General features: G+C 44.0%; 1 protein-coding gene across 3 annotated transcripts in view; it reads left to right on the top strand.

Moving 5' to 3' along the window:
* Positions 1 to 18414, top strand: part of SYT16 (synaptotagmin 16) — a 73353-nt gene that overhangs the window by 28207 nt on the left and 26732 nt on the right. The window contains exon 3 of one of the 3 annotated variants that reach the window (XM_033515259.1): positions 569 to 1105. In XM_033515259.1, coding sequence (XP_033371150.1) covers positions 640 to 1105 — 466 coding nt within the window. In that variant the 5' untranslated portion in view covers positions 569 to 639. Of the gene's footprint in view, positions 1 to 568; positions 1196 to 3669; positions 3792 to 18414 lie in introns of those variants that run through there. The other 2 variants (XM_033515258.1, XM_033515260.1) reach the window with 2 other exon arrangements.

The following is an 18414-nucleotide window of genomic DNA, read 5'->3' as shown; positions in this document are numbered from 1 at the left end:
CCCCTCATTTCTGTGAATGGCAAAACAGCTCTGGGCTATGGGCAGAGGGAGTTTCTGCATAACTTTTCTGGAGCAAAACATTTGAGATGCTTGTCTGCCATGGGCTGCTACTGCAAGCTTTAGGCCTGCCATTTTCATCTTTCAAAACATAATTCTCTCCAAATTCTCCTCCCTTCAGTTTTCTCATCTGGTCATGCTAATGCTAAGGAAACTGGGGCCAGGAGGTTATCTGAGATTTTTGATTGCAGGTTGTTTTATACCCTTTTCCCCCAGGTCTGTTGACAGCTGTAACCAGAGTGTGTGCACTTCAAAAAGTTACCTGTGTGTTCCAAGGTTCTGTGCTCTTAAGGTTTAGCAATTGAATAAAAGCTTTCCAGATCTCTGCAGGAATACGTACAATTTGTCCATCATTTCTGGATTTCTGGTGGTATTCCCAATGAGTAGAAGTTCTTTTTCCATTTCCCTCTCTCAGTTCTAGACATAGATAGAGTTCTATCATAGATAGTGTGCAGACAGGTGTTGATGGACAAGCAATTTACAGTAATTTCTTATGGTGCTTATTCTGTAGCTCCCTGAATTATAAGTGACACGCTGGCAAAGCTGAACAACTGATCACCAGGCACTGGCATAGTGTAAAACATGGCTTCTGAGGCTGCTCAGAATTTCCTCCAGCCACTCTCTTCTTGGATGTCTCAAATATACGAAGCGATCCAACAAGCAGGAGACTCCATATCTGCCTCGCTGCTGAATTTGAGTGGAGTGGGTCGTAAGCCAGAAGAAGAGAGGACCCAGGACTTGGAGAATAATGGAGGTGTTTATGAGGATTATTCTGAGGAATCAGATGAGGAACAAGACCTGGACCTTTGGGATGAGGACTATTTCTATCCTAGAGAAGACAGTTGCATTGGAGGCCCTGATCTTGCTTCACAAAACCTCCCTCACGGCTCTGACACGGGTCCACAGAGGCAAAAAAGAATTAAAAATACCAGCACCTTGCCAGAGCAGTGTGTTGAAAGCAGCAGGACCTTGACAACCAATGGATCCTACTGGACAAGTGAAGACCTCCAGCCTCTTGATCGGCTTCCTCCCATCGCTGAGGAAGAAGGTGAGCCCTCTTTGAGGATGGGAGGTCTTGAGCACAGCCTCAGCTTGGGTGGCTCCTTAAACAGTGCTAATGGCACGGCACGCTGTGCAGGTAAGCAGCTGGCACCCTGACTGCTTTATCCAGGCCCTTCTTTCCTGCTCTTGATTTGATTTAGTTGCTAATCTGCTCGTTATGTTCTGTATTGTCTCTGTTTCCCACAGCTAAAATAAAACTCCCCAAATCCCAAAGAAATATCTGACCTTTCCAATTCTTCCCTCGTTTGTGAGACTAATCTCATTGAAAGAATTGGAGATCTCCAGGGTGAAATGCTGTGTATCAGAAGGTAATCAGGCCCCATTGCTCTAGCAAGCTTTGGCTTCCCCCCTGTTTAGTTTCTGGTAGCAGGACCCTTCAAAGGGAATGTTTAGCCTTAAACCTTTGCTTTGAGAACCATCTGCCTTTGCGTCATTGCTATTAAAGATATATATACACACACACACACACACATACATATATATATATATATATGTTATCTCAAACCTTGTTTCTTTGTGCCAGGAATCTCAAGATGTTACTGTGCCATGTGCTGTGAAATGCTGTACTAAAAAGCCAGCCGTATCTCATGATTTTATGGATGAAAGGCTCCCAAATCGCTTTCCTTCCCTCCCACCACCCCCACAGGCTTTTCAAACAAGACTGAAGAGACAGCAGGCAGGAGATTATGGGAAGGAGAACTGAGTTTGATATTTTCAGTTTTAAATAGGCCTAACTATGACTTCTGATCTTTAAATGACAGCAGGAGTGTTTTGAGGCCCAGAGCTGAGTTTCAGCCACATGACTTGTGCTCACTCCATGCCACCACAAGTGTGGCTGGAGCTTTCCTGGGTCACAGAGATCTGATGTAGGCCCTGACTACACCCAGGAAAGCTGCAGTCCTGCTCACACCATCCTTGGGTCTTGATGGCATAAAGCTGCTCTTTACAAACATCCTAGGAATGGGGATAAGGGTGGAAAGAGGATGGGGGGACTGGGCTCTACAATATGGAGCTGCTGAAGAACTTGAGACTCACTGAGGATCTACAGAATTTGGCTTCAAATATCTGATTTTTATTTTTTTTTCTTTTTAAGCAGGTGGTAGATGCTCTTGAAAATGTGTGTTTTATTATGACCAGGAGCTTTTCTTCCCTCTTGGCTTCTAGGGAGGATTACATATTTAGCCTTTTCTTTGCAGACTGTGGAAGATCAGCCTGTTTGTTTTCATATTTAACAGGAATATCAGACTGAGAGGGTATAAACCTTGACAGTGCTCTTTAATGACTGTAAAATTAGCTGTTTTCTTTATTGCTGTTTCTCACTCTGTTATGGCCAGGGAGTAAATAATTAAAAAGCGCTTTTGGTCTAGCTGTTCTGCCTCCCAAACTGGGACTGCTTGTTTTGTATTCCAAATGAAAGATTGCCAGCTCTCAGATTAAAGGTCTCAGAGCTGTATCTCTGGGAGCCCAAGCCCTACCTTCTGGTGCCCCCATACATTGCCTGTGCAATATCCTGCCCCAGGGTTTGTCTGGGGCACCGAGCCAGCACTGCTGGGTTTGCTGTGTGTGCTTGGGCTGTGTCAGCAGTGTGTGCACAGAGGTTGTGGAGCAGAGCTGTCCATCCAGGGAGTGCTGGGATCCTCTTGGACAAGTGCTAGGGCACAGCCTTGTCTCCTGCAGAGCCTGCACCCCTGTGCCTCAGGAGGGGCAACATTTTGGAGCAATTCTCAGCAACTCCTGGGGTCAGCCAGCTGCCAAATGCATCATTCCTGGGGCAGCTCCTGTCCCTGGGCCCTGCTCAGTGGGTGGGAGGGGAGGTGGTGAGCTCTCAGGGAAATGGGGGCCAGGAGTGAGCTGCTGTCCCTGTCAGAGCTGTTTGTCACCTGAGAAAGAGGGTTCTTAGGAGTGGGTGATGAACCAGATGGAGCTTCCTGGGGAGAGAGACTTAGTGTCAGACAGATGCCAGAGTGACCCATCCCTGCAGCTCAAGGGATGAGTTCATCCCTCTGCTCGTCTCTCCCAGGTGAGAGCAGGTACTGACCAAGTTGCTGTTTGGCTCTCTCCATGTATTTTGGGTTTCCTGCTCCCCAGCCTTCCTGGAGCCATTCTGGACTAAAAGGCTGGTCCCATAGAGCTCCCAGCACCTACAGTGCTGCATCCTAGAGCTCTCTGCTTCCTCACTAAACACTTCAGGGAGCATTGCACAGCTTTTTACACCTTAGGGAATGTCATTCCAAATCGTCTCAGATAGACTTTAATCTTTTTACCTCTGCAATTCACTGTACAAGGGCCATCCAATGGTCTCAAGACTTCACAGTCACAAAAGTTGGCTGTTTGAGGGCTAGAGGGCTGGGAACTGATACCTTTTTCTCTCAGAACTAAGTTGTGTAATGGGAGAGAAAGTCCTGAACTGTGATTTGAAAATGTCTTCCACAGACCCTTTGATGTGGAAGAACTCGTTTCACTCCTCTAAGTGAACTTTCACTTCCAAAACACACATGCTCTTTGTATTTTATTTTTCAACTCTTTATTTCCTCTTTTTCCTTTAGATTCATTCTCTAACATCAAGAGTGTGAACTGCTCTGATGGTAACCTAGACATGCAGAGAGACTGTAATACCCTGGCAACTTAAAATTTCAGTCATGGATTAAAATGATCAAGAGAAGATGTTTGAGGTATCCTTATTTCTGTTAGCTTTTTACCTAACCCTAAGTGACAATGTAAGTGACACATGGACTTGCTGACATTCAGCAAAGCTGTTCAGTAGCATCAAAATGAGCTTTGAACATTTTTCCTTCCATTTGGCAGTCCCCCCCCCCCGTTCCTGCAAAATACATGTTTCCTGTTTATCCTTGTATTCTTTTCAGAACATTGCATCTTGACTTTATTTCACTTAATGTACCATATTTCTCTCCACAATAGAATATTTTAAAGCTAAATTGGCACAAAACAGTAGCAATGCTGAATGCTTTTTGTTGCCATGGAAATATTTCTGGGCACTTACTGAAGACCTGGTTGCCAATAGTAATGTAAAAGAGAAAATAGATATGCTTCATTTAGCAGCCACCAGTGATTAAAGAGCCACAAAAACCTGTTACAAGGTCATTCCAATATATAGTTTATTTGGTTTAGGGGGAAAAATCCCTTCAGCCCTAGGTGAGAATAATTTTGTTTTAAAAGAGATGCAAAATAAAATCCAATAGATGTTCCCTTCTCTTAAACTGACAGCATGCTTCTGAGATGAAATAAAATAACACTGTGGTTAAAAACCATCATTACTCCTTCTCCTTTTTATCAAATATGTTTTTGATCCCATTTTTACCTTTTAGGAAATGTTTCTTGGCTCCCAGAGTAGATTTTCTAAGGCTCTGAAGCAGCACACATTACTGAAAACCTATTTTAGGCTTAGGGATCTAATAAATTGTTTGAGCAATGAAATTCTTGGGTTTTTAAGTCAAATGTCCATCAGACACCACGAGGCAGGTTAATCACAGGGTGCAGGTTTGGCTGCTGCCCACTGCTGGTCTGTAATTAAATGATGGTAGTAAAGTTTTCAAACAAATGCAAGGAAAAGTTTTTGGGGTTTTTTTGTTTGTTTTTTTTTTTTTTTTTAAAATTTATTTGGGTGCTTTTGATGCAGGGTTTAATACTGAGAAGGTAGCTCAGCAGGGCATGTTGCAGTGCCAGGTGTTTAAGAAGTTAATGATGACAAGGCAGAGTCTTCCCTGAATGCAGATTGCTGCCACCAGCGGCAAATCGTGTGAATTCTGCAGGAACAGATGAACCTGCTGTCTCAGACCCTTGTCCACTGTTTAACCTCAGTGTTTGTGACAGAGGAACTGTCTCACAGTGCAGAGCAGGGAGAGAGCAGCCTTTGCATCCCCCCACTGCTGCTCAGCTGACTGGGGGTGGCTGGCAAGAGCGTGGCTGCCAGATCCATCACTGCACATTTGGCTTAAGAAGTGAAAAAAAAGTCCCAAGCAACAAACTGTGGAGCAAGAAACCACATCTGAAAGTAGTGCACTGCAAGTAGAAGGGTAGAGGTGGCCAGTTCTGCTTCCCAGCATGAATCTAAAAGGGAAAACAAACAGCAATAATGAAAAAAGTGAAGAACAGCAATGACTGTGCAGCAAAAGCAAATGGGCTTTAGCCTACTTCTCCCTCAGGGCTGTTGTCCTTTGCAAATAAAAAGCCAAAGTGACCATTAAATTGTCAGTCTCACCAGACACTGCCCTGGAAAGGCACGGGGACAGACACAGAGGCAGAGCTGAGCCTTCTGAGTGAGAGCTGAACTATTTCTGCACAGTGAGGGCTGTGCTGGAAGTCTCCCAGGCTGTCTGATGCTGCTCACAGCACCAGTGTATGGACAGGTGAGCGTGGCACTTCCACTGCAAGAAACCCTCAGAGATTTTTTTTCTCCCCCATCAACTGGACAACCTCAGTGCCAGCTAAAGGTTGCATTTCTATTGCACTAAGATAATTTTTGTAACCTTGGAATGCCAGGAAGCGTGACACCCCTGTCTAGAAGGCTGGCTAGTTTCCCTCAGCACGTGTGTGAAGGGAAGCACACCTCTGAGGCTCTGGGAATTCTAAAATCTAGAAAGCACTATTGTATTTACTTGCCTTGGCCTCCAGCTTAACAGGGGTCATTGATTTTTGCCAGTAATTGCTGTAGTAAAGGAAATTATTCTTTCTGCTCTATATGAACACTCCTGACCTCAGTAAATGACCCTTCATATGGGCAGGAAATCCTGGGCAAGAAGTGAGGCTTTCATTAGGTCCTATAAACACATACAGCAAAATATGCTCATAAGAAAAAGATGTTGATTATGGATAAATTACATTTCTGCTTGAACTTGAGACTAAAATAGATAGATGGCCAGTCCCCTCATTGAGAAGTGAAGTGTTTATGAATTTTATCACCTGTCTGGGTATGGAGCCAGCCAGTGTTCCAGCCAGAATATAACCCCATAAAAATCAGTGCTTGTACTCCAAGAAGCACATTTAAAGAGGCTACACTGACTCAATACCACCATGAGGACTAAGGGAATGAAAGCAGAGGCAGACAGTGGACAAAAACACTTCAGAGAAAGCACTCCTGGAAGCTTGAGTGGGACAAAGCACAAATGTGACGGGGGACATGCATCTGGTCTCTGAAGAATGTTGTACAAGCCCATGGCATTCTGAAGTGCAGATGTGAGTTTGCATTGAATTCTTTCTCTATGGGAAATTCACAACCACTCAAAGTGTTTGTGCACAGACTTTTGTCCTTGAGAAGATGGTACAATGTTCCTACCTGTATTTAAAGTACTCCTTTGCAGTTCAGTCTCTTTAAATTTTCAGTTTTTAAGGGATCTCCATGCAGGATGTCACACATGAGTGGCGATGAGAGAACACAACAGCCCCAAAAGGAGGGTGGATTGTGGCTTTACAGCTGGGGAAGTGAAGCCAAACAGAGGTTCAAACCACAGTTTCTCAAAGGTGGTGCCATTGCCAGCTCTGTCTTGGGCCTGTCAGCATTGCTGTTCATCCTCAGACAGTGGTTTTAGACACAGAGTCTTTATCAGCCCACAGTAGAGCAGGGGTTTGGGTTTTCACCAAGTTCCTTGTCTGGTGGGCAGAGCTTCCTCGTGCCCATCTCCCCAGGGGCACGGGGAAGGATGCTCTGCTCAGGAGTACTTGTCATCTGCTCTTGTCATCTAGAAGGTTGCATAAGCTCTATAGAGAAGGATTTATTTGAGAGGTTGAAATGGATTTTGCCATTCAGTGCCGTTACAGAACAAATTGTGTGTGAGCGTGTGTGTTTGTGCCTGTATTTTCTGATCCACTTTTGCTAAGTGACATCCTCTTCCCACTCTCCATATGGCAGTTGCGACTCTGTCTTCCTCTGGGAAGGTTGTTTAGGACTCAAGAGACTTCATTTACCAATAAACAGCATCTTGGCAGCATCTGGGAAATGCTGCCTCTCTCCTAGAAACCCTGCCTCCTCACCTTCCCTCTCCTACTACAGCCGAGGCAGGTGTGAATGATCTCATTGTGTTGTGGTGGAGGTTACGTGCAGGCAATACTAGCAGCACTCTGTGCAGAGCTGGGACATAGTATTTCTGGGTGCTGACACAAACAGTAGTACTGTTTGTCTCTTTTTTTTTAATTTTAATTTGTGTGCGTGTGTGTTTTTTCTTTTCTGTTGCAGTTGTTGCTATCTTGGCCTCCAGGGGCTTGGTGGAAGCACAGATAATCCATCCCTGTTCCCTCCTGGCCTCTTTGCAATGCTTAACAGCACAAAACCCACTAATGTAAGCTTATATCAGATGGCATCACTTTGCCAAAAAGTGAGCTGCTGTTGATCTTCACCCTTTGCCAGACAGGGGTGTGGATATGACTTCCTTGTGCCCAGGTAATTTTTGGCTGTTGTAATGACCTGGTGGCAGCAGCCATCATTTGGAGTGGCCTCAAAGGCTCCTCAAGTAGTTTCAGTAACCAAGGGGGAAATTAATTTCTGTATTGAAAGCAAATAGGGAGATTACAGTCATGTAAAGGTAAGACTGTGTAGTTTCAAAGACAGGGAATGTCACTGCTGGGCTTTGGAGATCTTGAAGGAAATGAGGAGGCTGTGGTTGGGCTGTACCTCCACAGATGCTGTTTGTGGGAGTCTTGTGCAGTTTCCACAGATGGAATTAGGGACACTTGATCAGTACCTGTTTGTAGGCCAGCACAAATGACTTGGGTTGAATCTTAAATCAGTCCTTAGCAAAATCTGTAGAAAATCCCTTCCCATGACCATGAAAATAACTGATGCTTTCATGGCATCATTGCACCACCTTAAAGTTCCCTCTTGTCCAGGCAGGTGCTTCTCTGACTCAAGAACTCAGTTCCCCTGTGAGATGAAGCATCCCTGGAGGGACTCATGAGGACTTGTCCCCACAAGCTGGGTGTGGGGAGGAATTTACTTCCTCAGGCTGAGAGGTATTCAAACCTGCTCAATCTACACAGCATAATTGTTGTGGGAGTATTTTCTAGCAAATAATGAGACAGGTGGTGCTGGAGAGAAAGCCCTGAATTTGGATTAATGAGAGCCCTGTGGTTTGCTGGAGTTCTGTGTCTCAAGGTCAGTTTGGGGGTTAGACTTTTTGCCATAAATAATGTAGCTACAAAACCCTTAGGCCTGAGTTTTGCGATCGCCGCTTATTGATGTAAAACTGCAGCTGGGGTAGAACATCCTTCCCCTGTCACACAGCTGAGCTGCTTCCCTTGCCTGGCCTCACCAGCGTGGTGACTGAGCCCAGCCTCTTGCCTCAAACTGGAGCCAGCAGCCCCTTCCCTGTTACCTCTGGACCAGGTGAGTTGGCCATGGGATTGCTGAAACCAAAACAAAGGGAAGAGGGGAAAGGCAGGAGTTCAGGGTTGTCCCTTTTGGGTGACAGCTTTGGCACACGAGCCTTGCTGCACCACATCCCCACCCACTGCTGCTCCCAAAGCTGGTGATTTTCCCAGGAGTGCTGTGGTGTTACAGAAAAGGGGGACTGTGGTGAATCAACCCTCTGGCAGCAAACAAAGTTTCAATTAGAAAAATCAGTGGGAAAATAAATATCTGCCTCGTTGCAGTGCAGTTGTTTTCTGTATCAAATCCAAACAAATATCTTTTTGAGGGAGTCCATTTCCACACTGTTAATCAGCAAACAAAAGCTTGTGGGTGTGAAGCTGATGGCTGGGTGCTGTGAATGGTATGTGCATACGCTGGGTCTCCTGTGGAGCGGTGAAACCGCTTTAAAGAGGAGCAAAGTCAGTGACCTGAGTTTTCTGGATGTTTCCTTGGCCAGTTTGAGTTCTGATAGCTAAAAACAAAGAGTGCCAATCCAGAGAAACTTCCTTAAACATACTGGAGGAAGTTTAGGAGCTGACTCCCTTGCATCAGCAGAAGTTTATATCCAAGTCAAACGAACAAATAGAAGAGATGATGGATGGGTAACCTGCAGGAATTCAACCCATTGTGGTATGAAAACTGTCTTAAAAGTAACACTGGTGAGGTGAAAGTCCTTTTTCTTTTGGAAGGAAAGGAGTTTTCTACTTCACCAGCCACTGGCATCCAGCAGTTTGTTTAGTTTCTGAGCCCATGAGCATCTCCAGGCCCACACCCCAGAGCACACTCAGCTCCACCTGTGCCCTGCAGTGTCCCCAGTGTAAGGTGACATTTGCTGACAGAAGGGGCTTTTCTGCCTCTGCAGCTGCATGTTTCCTGCACACAGCCCAACCTGAGCTGTCAGGGAGGTGCAGGCTGACTCATGGGTGTAACTGCATCCACACCAGGGGTTTTCCTGGCTTCCCAGTGTCTCCCACAGTGTGTAATCTCCTTTTTTCTTCCACTTCTGCACAAATCCTGGGCCTGTGGTAATAGAACCCAGTAGAACAAATGGAGCCTGACTCATATTTGCTCCACGTGTAAGATGTAAAGTAGGTGATTGGGAAAATTTGGGATGATTGTGGTTCAGTCTCTTGGCTGCCATTTCCTGCAGCTATGGAAGAACCTTAGGCATCACAGTGAGAGTCAGTTTGATGTGGAATCCCATGTTCCTATTTTTGAAATGCAATTTTGTGAGTAGGAAAGAAACAACAGGAAAATATGCTGGTTTTCATGCTGTTTTCTGTGGGCAGTCCTCTATTTCTTTGCACAGCTGTGTGCAGAATTGGTGTGTATTGCTCTGACTGCTGTATTGTTTCACTGTAGAGGTGGTTAGAGCCAAAAAAAGTCCTTTTTTTTTCTGATTACTCTCTTTCTTGCTGTTTTGTTCTCTTTTCTTAAAAATTATTTTTGTTGTAAATATCCCCTGGTACAAAGATTTCCAAGTTGTGATTCTCTCCACCTGCAAACACACAAACTCACCTCGGGTAGCTCCCTAATTGATTTGGTGATGGAGTGAGGACAGAGGGAGAAGCAAAAGCAGGGCACTGGGTGTTGGCACTCAGCAGAGTGGGGCAAACCTCACCTTTAGCACTGGACACCAAATATTCCCTGGTTGTTAGACCTGGCAGGTAGGAGTGAAAACACATAGGGATGGTGTAAGGAGAAATCCCCCTCGGCAGTAAATGACCAGTGTGTGTTAGTCAGGGGTGTCCTGTCAGTGTGTAGAAGCGTGGGTCTACTCCAGCATTTTTTAACACATTTGGGATCTAAGGGAATGGCTTGGATTGGGTGCCCTCTTCCTTAGTCAAGCCTAATTCAGGCAGGTCCTGCTCTTTGTGCTCCAGTTTGAATTCCCAGCTCAAGGGGCTGAGAGCACGAGCAGGAAGAAGGCTCCAGTCTGAGAACTGCCACAGAGCTGCAGCCACCCAGGAATTGTAACTCCGTGTGTGTTGCTGCGTGTTCCCTGTACAAAATGTTCCTCCTTTTCCTGGGATGCTTTAACAAGTCCCTCGTTTGCCACAGACCTTTCCAGTTTTCCAAAGAAAAGCTTTTCCTTCTGTGTGCAGTTCTGGGTTTTGCTGAGGTGGGAGCTGTTGCAGATCACTGCTCCTCTCTGTCATCCTGATCATGAAAATTTTAAGGCCAGGCCTGTGTGACTGCTTCTGCAGAAGCAAGGAACATGGCAGTGAGTGCTCCTGGGATGCTCTGAGTCTATGCATTATGCATGGATGTACTGATATTGTCTTGGTTATGTGATCAAATGGGGTTTTTTTTGTGTACAACTCTTGCTTCCTTCAGGGCTTGGTGATGTTCCCATGAAACTTCCGTAGAGCAGAACCAAAATCTCTAAGACAAAAGTGGACGCACAAAGGCAGCATTAAATGTGTAGGAAGACCAGAAATTTGGCATTTGGAAAAGTTCCATTGTTCTGACAAAATGACTGTTGTTTGTTGTTGTTCTTTTAACATGCAGGCAGACAAGATGTATTCGGTACCTCTGTATTTCACACCTACATGATGTATTTTATTCAGTATTTTTTTTTTCCTTGGGTAAGCTTAGAGCAAATGATGAGTTATTCTTTCTACTTGGTAACACCGCAGAGAATTCTTGAATTATTTATTTCATGCATTTTAGCTTGGTGTATTTGGATGCCTGTAAGCTAACTTTGTAACTGATTGGGTGTTTGAAATTTCTAAATAAATAGTGGTAGTTTGAAATACCTTTCCAGAAAAAAGGGGTCACCCTTCCTCTTCCCCCACTGTCTCCTCTGAGGAAAAAAAATAAATTAAAAATCCCACATGCCTCGTTATGAGCAGTGGGAAGTTGATTTGTAAAACAGATGCTGCATAGAAGTAATTGAGTTGAAGTTGCTAGAAATATGTATATGCTACACAACATCTGCAGATCTCAAGATGTATTCATTATCTTTCCAGAATTTAGATTGTAATTATGGGCCCTTTATTTAAGTTTCCATGGTGATGTAGAAAATGCTTCCCCCTTGTCCTTTGCTAATCAGGCCACTTGTGTGTTTGAATGGTGATCGTTTTCCTCTCCCCTGGGTTAAGTTACTGTTATTAATACAGAGATATTAAGTTGACAGGGAGCTGTCGCTGCTCAGGCAGCGATTCAGCAGCAGGCACATCAGGCTTTTGCTGCAGATTCCCCAGTGCCACCGTTTAATTAGCCTGTGTGCTTCCAAATGTTTGTGAGGAATAGCAGCCACTGTCATAACAAGCGATGCAGTCGTGCCTTGGGGATTGGGGAAGTTGAAATCAAAGTCAAGCAGCCAATAATAAATCACACCATGCCGAGCTTCTCCCCTCCATCCCCACAGCCTTCTCCTCCTCTCTTAGCAAAGGGCTCTGCTGTGGTTTCTAGGGGGTTGCAGGTGGGTCTGTGTCCTGACAGGAGCTGTCCAGGAGCCCTGCATCCACGTGGCCTTTGCAAAATTTCTTGTGGTAATCAGAATTTCACATTCTGTTAAAGCCCACTTATCTAAGTTTACAGCCTCACACCCATGGACCCAGGATTTTCATGTTACAGTTGAGAAAATGCTGAAAGGTGTGGTTTAATCACTAAAGATGTTATTTTACACAAGATTTTTAGAAAGTTGTTTGAGTGTAACGTGGACTTTTGATAAACTGAGGTAATTTTTCTATTTTTATCTTAATCACCCAAAAAATATACACATATTAACAGAACTTTATAGCGTTTGTTGAGCAATCAGATAAAATTTGTAGACCTTACATGAACTGCAAGTAGAAATGCAGGTATTAGGCAGAAAATGAATGTTGATTTTTATGTATTTTGATTATTTGAGTAGATCACATTTAGGCCATGGGGTTATTACAGCTTGAAATAATTTTTATCTAGGAAAATTTCAAAGAAGGTTATTTTTAATAGCTTACGTAAAAGTAATCAAATTTTACGACAGCTGGTCACCAACCATTTGCAAACTAATGTTTAAAAAATTTTCACTTTTATCAGAGCAGGAACACAGCTTTTTTCCTCCAACTCAGAGCAGCTTTCCAGCACGAAGAGCAGGCTTGTTGTCAAACTGTGGCACACCAGACAAGAGGGTCAAACCTACCAGTGTGGTGGCATGAAAGGAGTTGTCTTCTGCTGGGATCAGCTGGACTTGGTGCTTTGTGCTGGGGGAGGAGTGCAGCAGATTTATGGAGCTGTGACAAGACTTGCCATTAAGTTTATACTGCAGATTTTTAATAGACCTAGCAGAGTCTGTAAAAGCAGGTCCCAGTTCCCCCACCTGAGGCTGATGTTAGGTCTGAGGTGGAGGAAGGTGCTTTCCCTCCCAAAACGGGAGAGCCTCCCTCTCCACCTGTTTGCTCAGCTGCTGGGGTTTGCCATGGAGATTATCAAAGAGAGTCTTGGCAACCAAACCATGCCCTTTGTGCTGCAGAGTGAGCAGTGGCCTGACCACCCTGGACAGCTGAGCTGTTCACACCTAAACCCGAGTGTGCACAGCGACTGCTGCCACCCCAGCGCTCCAGCATCCTGCGTCTGTGCTCCCCTGCTGCTGCTGCCAGGGACATCAGCAAAATGTCACCGTGTTTCCATCCTGACCGAGCCAGGACAAGAATATACAGCATGTCCTGAGCCCTCCTTCCCCCATCTGGAGGGTGCTCAGCGCTGGTGAGGGTACAGCCATCCCCATGCACCACATGTGGTGGCAGCAGGAGGGCAAGGGCAGCACGGGGACGTGCTCAAACGCCTTATCTTCACTTCTAAAGGTTATAATTTACATTGGTCCCCAGAGCTCATCTGCTGCTGGCAGATGGAGCCAGCAGTGCCTGTTAGCCACGTGCCATATTTATGTGTTTGTGGCTCTGCCCTGAGCAGGTCACACCTCAGCTGCTGCTTTTGCACAAGAGAAGTTCTCACCCCACCTTAGCAGGGGCTGCAGGGGAATGGAAGCATGAAAAAGTTTTCAAGTCCTTTATTTACTGCTTCGTCTTTGCACATGCAAATGATTTTACAAGTGGTTCTTCTGTGTGTTGTGACTTTGTGTTTTGCTCTGTTAAGTATCTTCATTAAAGAAAAGATAAAGTAGGTTAACATGCAGAGCTGAGCAGGGTTAATAATGTGTAAATGATGCTGACACAACATGACATCACCAAGCTTTCCAGAGGTTTGAAGAAGCAGGTGATCCTCAAGTTCATGTCCCAGCCCTCCCTAAATCCTTGGCCATGTTTCCTCCCCAGAGGGTGCACCTGAGAGTCAGAAGTGTGCTGTGTCCTGGCTCCTTGGCCAGGAGCAGCAGACTGTCTAAAGCCCAAGCTGTGTTTCTCTCCTGGTGAAGAGATAACAGGGAGGAGGATGAACAGGCAGCATCTTCAGGCAATGAGCATGATGTGATTAAGCAGTTTGAGACCTCTGTGTCACATAGTTTTTGATCAGAAGTATTTGAATAAAAAGCAGATGTGTAGACCCAAATTCAGCCACTTGCCCTCCAGCCACAAGGAGCATGGGACAGAGGTGTCTGGATACAGAGCTGCTGCTTGCATGGGGAAAGGTTGAAGAAGCCGGAGTCTTGAGATCTGTAGCCTCAACACAGAGAGTTTTTTTTGCTGTGGAGAACAAGTCCTAGTTCTCCCATCCTCTCTTCCTAAATTTGATTTCCTGATTTTACCTGCAGCTAAAATACTTAGAGGGGAGTGTCCAGGTCCACAACTTGTTGAAGACCATTAAGATCTTTCCATTAATTGCATATTGCTATTGCATTCTGTTTCCTTAACCCACATGGATTCTTGTGGATTTTTATTGGAAATTTTTCCAGAGTAAAGACTGCAGCTGCAAAAGGACTTGGTTGCAATTATGTTTTATCTGTGCCACATTAAGTTATCTCTTTAGCGAGCCTTTTAGCAGAAGCTGAATGTCTCCTTTTGTAACATCTTCACAAACACAAGGTGAACATTGAATGAATTATGCTGTATCATTTGCCAGTGCATACGCCAAATGTCAGGCAATGTCAGAAACTAAAAATTTATGGCACAGAAGGGAAGAATTTTATGATCTTCCATGGACTAATGTAATGACTCTTTTACACAAACAGAGATGAAATACATTTAAAAACACAGCTATTTAGAAAATTGGCCTGAACAAGTTCGAAAATCTGGAGAAGTTCATCAGAGGGAAGAGCCATAAAAGTACCCTTTGTTTTTAGTTCAATAGAATGTTTTAATTTTGAAATATAATTGCTTGAATTTAATTCACCCTCCAATTAGAATATTTGAAGATATGTCTCTCCATCTAGCTCTTCTGGTACAACACGGTGCAGAGCTGATCTTACTTTTATTTTCAGAGGTACCTAACTGGTGCCACGATCACAAAACATAAAGATTTGTGGATGTAAAGCCATCACTGTGCCCCAAGGGTGTATCACACACTGCTCCAGCTGAGCAGATCCTCTGGGTGGGAAGGATGAAAGATGTTTTGGAAGTGCTGAGTCCAGACTGGGGTCATGGCATGTTCAGACTTTGCCTGAGACTTCTCCTCTCCTTGTGTACTCCCAACAGACCTTTTACACATATTGCTGGTAGTTTTCATTTGTTACATAATCCAAAATCTATAGCAAAGTCAGGCACAGAGTGAAGCTGAGCATCTTGGAGAGCCCTGAATAACTTCTCTCCCACTCAGACTTGGCATACGGCAGAGTCTTCTCACATCGTGTTCTTACAGGAGAGTTTCCTTGACCCTCGGCTTCTGTTTTCACTGTCGTGAGACTCTGCACTTTGGACTCATTTAGCTTTAACTTTTCACCTGTTAAAAAGTCTCTGTATTAAGCTGAATAGATCCTGGAGTGCACACAGCGTGAAGGAAGTGTTTGGAGGATGCTCTGGGGAGTTGAACAGGCTCGAATGCCAGCTCTGCCCACAGCCTCTCTGCAAATCACCCTGTTAATAAAGAGCCCATTTTAGTTCTGGAAACATGGAGCCTTCTCAGACTATTACCCAGCATGTGGTAAATTAAACAATCTTGGCCTGATTGCATAATGTCACTTGAAATGGAAGATCCTTTTTCTCTTTAACCCCTAAAATTTACAAGCCATTTTTGTTTAGATTTATTGTAATTAGATAATGATTCTGCTCCTTTGAGGCTCTTCTGTGAAATTTTTTAGTGCTTTTTTGCTTTTTTGGTGGCTAATCTCAAAATAAGCAGGGGCAGGAGCACTGCTTGGTGTCCCTGTGGGTTTGTCTCAGTACAAGGGGTTCAGGGGTACTGCAGAGTGGTTTGGAGCTGGGGCTGTAGCAGGGGACTGGCAAAAGAATTGCTGCTGTGTGAGCAAATATGCCTCAAGCCCACTAATCCATAGCTCTGCTGTCTTATAGGAAAAGGGGTTTGGAAAATCACTGCTTGTAGCTAGGAGGATTTCAGGTCTAGAGGTACCTAGGTCCATCCTGAAATCCTTTCTTCCTCTGGACTATATTTAAACAGGTTCTTAACTTTCATCATGAGTTTATATACAGGTTAAAAAAGGGATCTAATTTCTTTCTTTCAAAGCAAATACATGCTTCTTAAAGTTTTTTTTAAATTTTAGATTTTCTTTTTGCACGGAAGCACAATGATTCCTCGGAGTTCACATAGCAAACACAGCCTTGGAGGTTTAACCCCATGACATCAGCACAGGTAACAGGCACACATAAATTCTTCATCTATGTTTCTTGCTGGTTAATGAGCTGTGTGGTGCTAATTTAGCAAGATCTACCTGTCCCCATCTTTTAACTCTGGCAGTTGAGTTTTAGGAAGTGATGAGACCTCTCAGGACATTTCTTTGGCACGATATAAAGATTCATAGAACTGAGAGATTGTGTGTCATTGAAAAAAAAAAGAAAGGTACTGTAAATTAGCCAGAACATTTGCCTGCCAATGTGAGGAGGGACTGCACAACATTTTCCAGCCTGGTTTTCAGTGTTGGATGTGCCAAGCATTCCTTGTATCTTTGGAGACATGCTTCTATATCCCAGTTCCTGTTAGGGGTCTTTTAGGAGGTCATGCTCATACTTTCATCTGACAGTTTTTTCACAATTCTCCAACCCTGAACACAGACTTTTCTGATTTATTGATGATTTCTGCTACCCAGTATCCCCCCCTGCCTCCTTCCTGGATTGTGAACATATGACCTGAAAGGGAAAGTTTGGGAGACAGAATTCTTAAGGAAAATCACATTTTTCATTGTACACTACTATCTGCCCTTAATCATTGAATTGTCTGCTATTGCTCTGCAGGGAATCTTGGCTAATTAAAGTTCAGATAATGCTGTCTCAACCTCTGTCCCTGATGCTGTGCTGTTTATTCACGTCAGGTATTCATAAGACGGTTGACATTTTCTTCCTTAAAGATCTCTCAGGTAAATTACAGGCATTTTACTGCTCTGACCTTTTCCTTTACAGGAGGAACTTTTGTTTTCAACATTTATTTTGTGAATATAATGTTGGAACGGATGTAATTGGAGAGGTGTAGTTGTTCTAGTCTGTGTGGTCGGTCTATTACCTGTAATGATCGTCTAATACTGGTATTTATACGTGATTATCTCTTACTAAACTGCTCTAAATTTAAAGAAAAAGCCAGACTGTTTCTCTGATTGGCTTGGGTGAATCACCTTTTTTCTTTCCTTCCCCTGAATACTACATTTGCTTTCCTAACACATTCATTTTGTGCCTGAGTCTCAGGGAGATGGTTTGCTCTATTAATATATTTCTGGAGTTCTCCTGTTATGGGTAGACTTTTATGGCTTTAATGTAGTTTTTGAAAATTCCTCTATTATTGATCTAGATATTATCCCAGCAGGAGTCAAACCCACAAGACAATTGTGTGAGGATAATTTCTTACTACAGAAGCATTTTATTCTGAAAGCCTGCTGTGTGGTGTGTGCTTTGATGGATGACCCACTGTTTAAAAGTGTATTAGACATTGGCTTGCTAATTAAATGCCTTAAGGAGTGCCTGTATCCATTCAGTCTCAGTAAAAGCGTGGAATTTCTGTTATTTTATTTCTTGCTTATGCTCTTTTGTTGAGTTCTTTCTGTTTTCTGACTGTAGAGAAGAAGGGGAGTTATGGCCAAAAAAATAAAAATACTTTCTCCCCACACTGAAGACTTTCAGCTCAGGGCAGAGGTGAGACAATGAGGGCTCTCAGTTCAGAACTGGGTCTGCCAGATGGGAGGATGAACAGGAGGAGAAGAGATGGGTTTTACATTTCAGAAGGGAGTGAGAAGAGCATTCACCTGGAATTTGAGAGATATGAATTTGGATCCCTCTTTGCTCCTGAAGGACCATCTCCCATGAGGAAGAGGATCATAATTACAAAGCTGTGAGATGCTCTCAGACTTCTTGGTTGAAGTGCCTGTGCTTGAAGCATTTTACTGGGAGGGAGAGTGGAGATTGTTCATAGTTGAAGAAAGGGGACAAAGTTATTCTCCTAATTTCTGAGTTCTTAAATGGAGAAAGCAGCCAAGGACAGGAATAAGGACTTCTGTTCACCTGCAGGAAATGTTCCTGAGTATAATCCCCACTCCTCTTGTTGGAATTCTGCGTGTGTGTGTGGAGCAGATAAGCATCAGAAACAGTATATTTGCTGATAATGCCAAACACAGAATTTCTTCTACTCATAAATATTTGGGCTTTTTGTTCTAAGACAGAGAGATGTGTAGAGGATCATAGAATGGCTCAGGTTGGAAAGGACTTTTGAAATTTATCTAGTTCGATCCCCCTGCCTTGATCAAGTTATTCAGAGTCACATCCAGCCTAGCCTTGAACACATCCAAAGCTGGGTACCCACAGCTTCTCTGATCAGCCTGTGCCACCTCACAGGAAAGAATTTCCTCCTTGTATCCAACTTAAATTCACCTGTTTCAGTTTAAAATATTACCCTTGTCC

This window comes from Parus major, chromosome 5, assembly GCF_001522545.3.
Source record: "Parus major isolate Abel chromosome 5, Parus_major1.1, whole genome shotgun sequence".
Taxonomy (NCBI): Eukaryota; Metazoa; Chordata; class Aves; order Passeriformes; family Paridae; genus Parus; species Parus major.
This window is presented reverse-complemented; position numbering and strand designations above follow the sequence as displayed.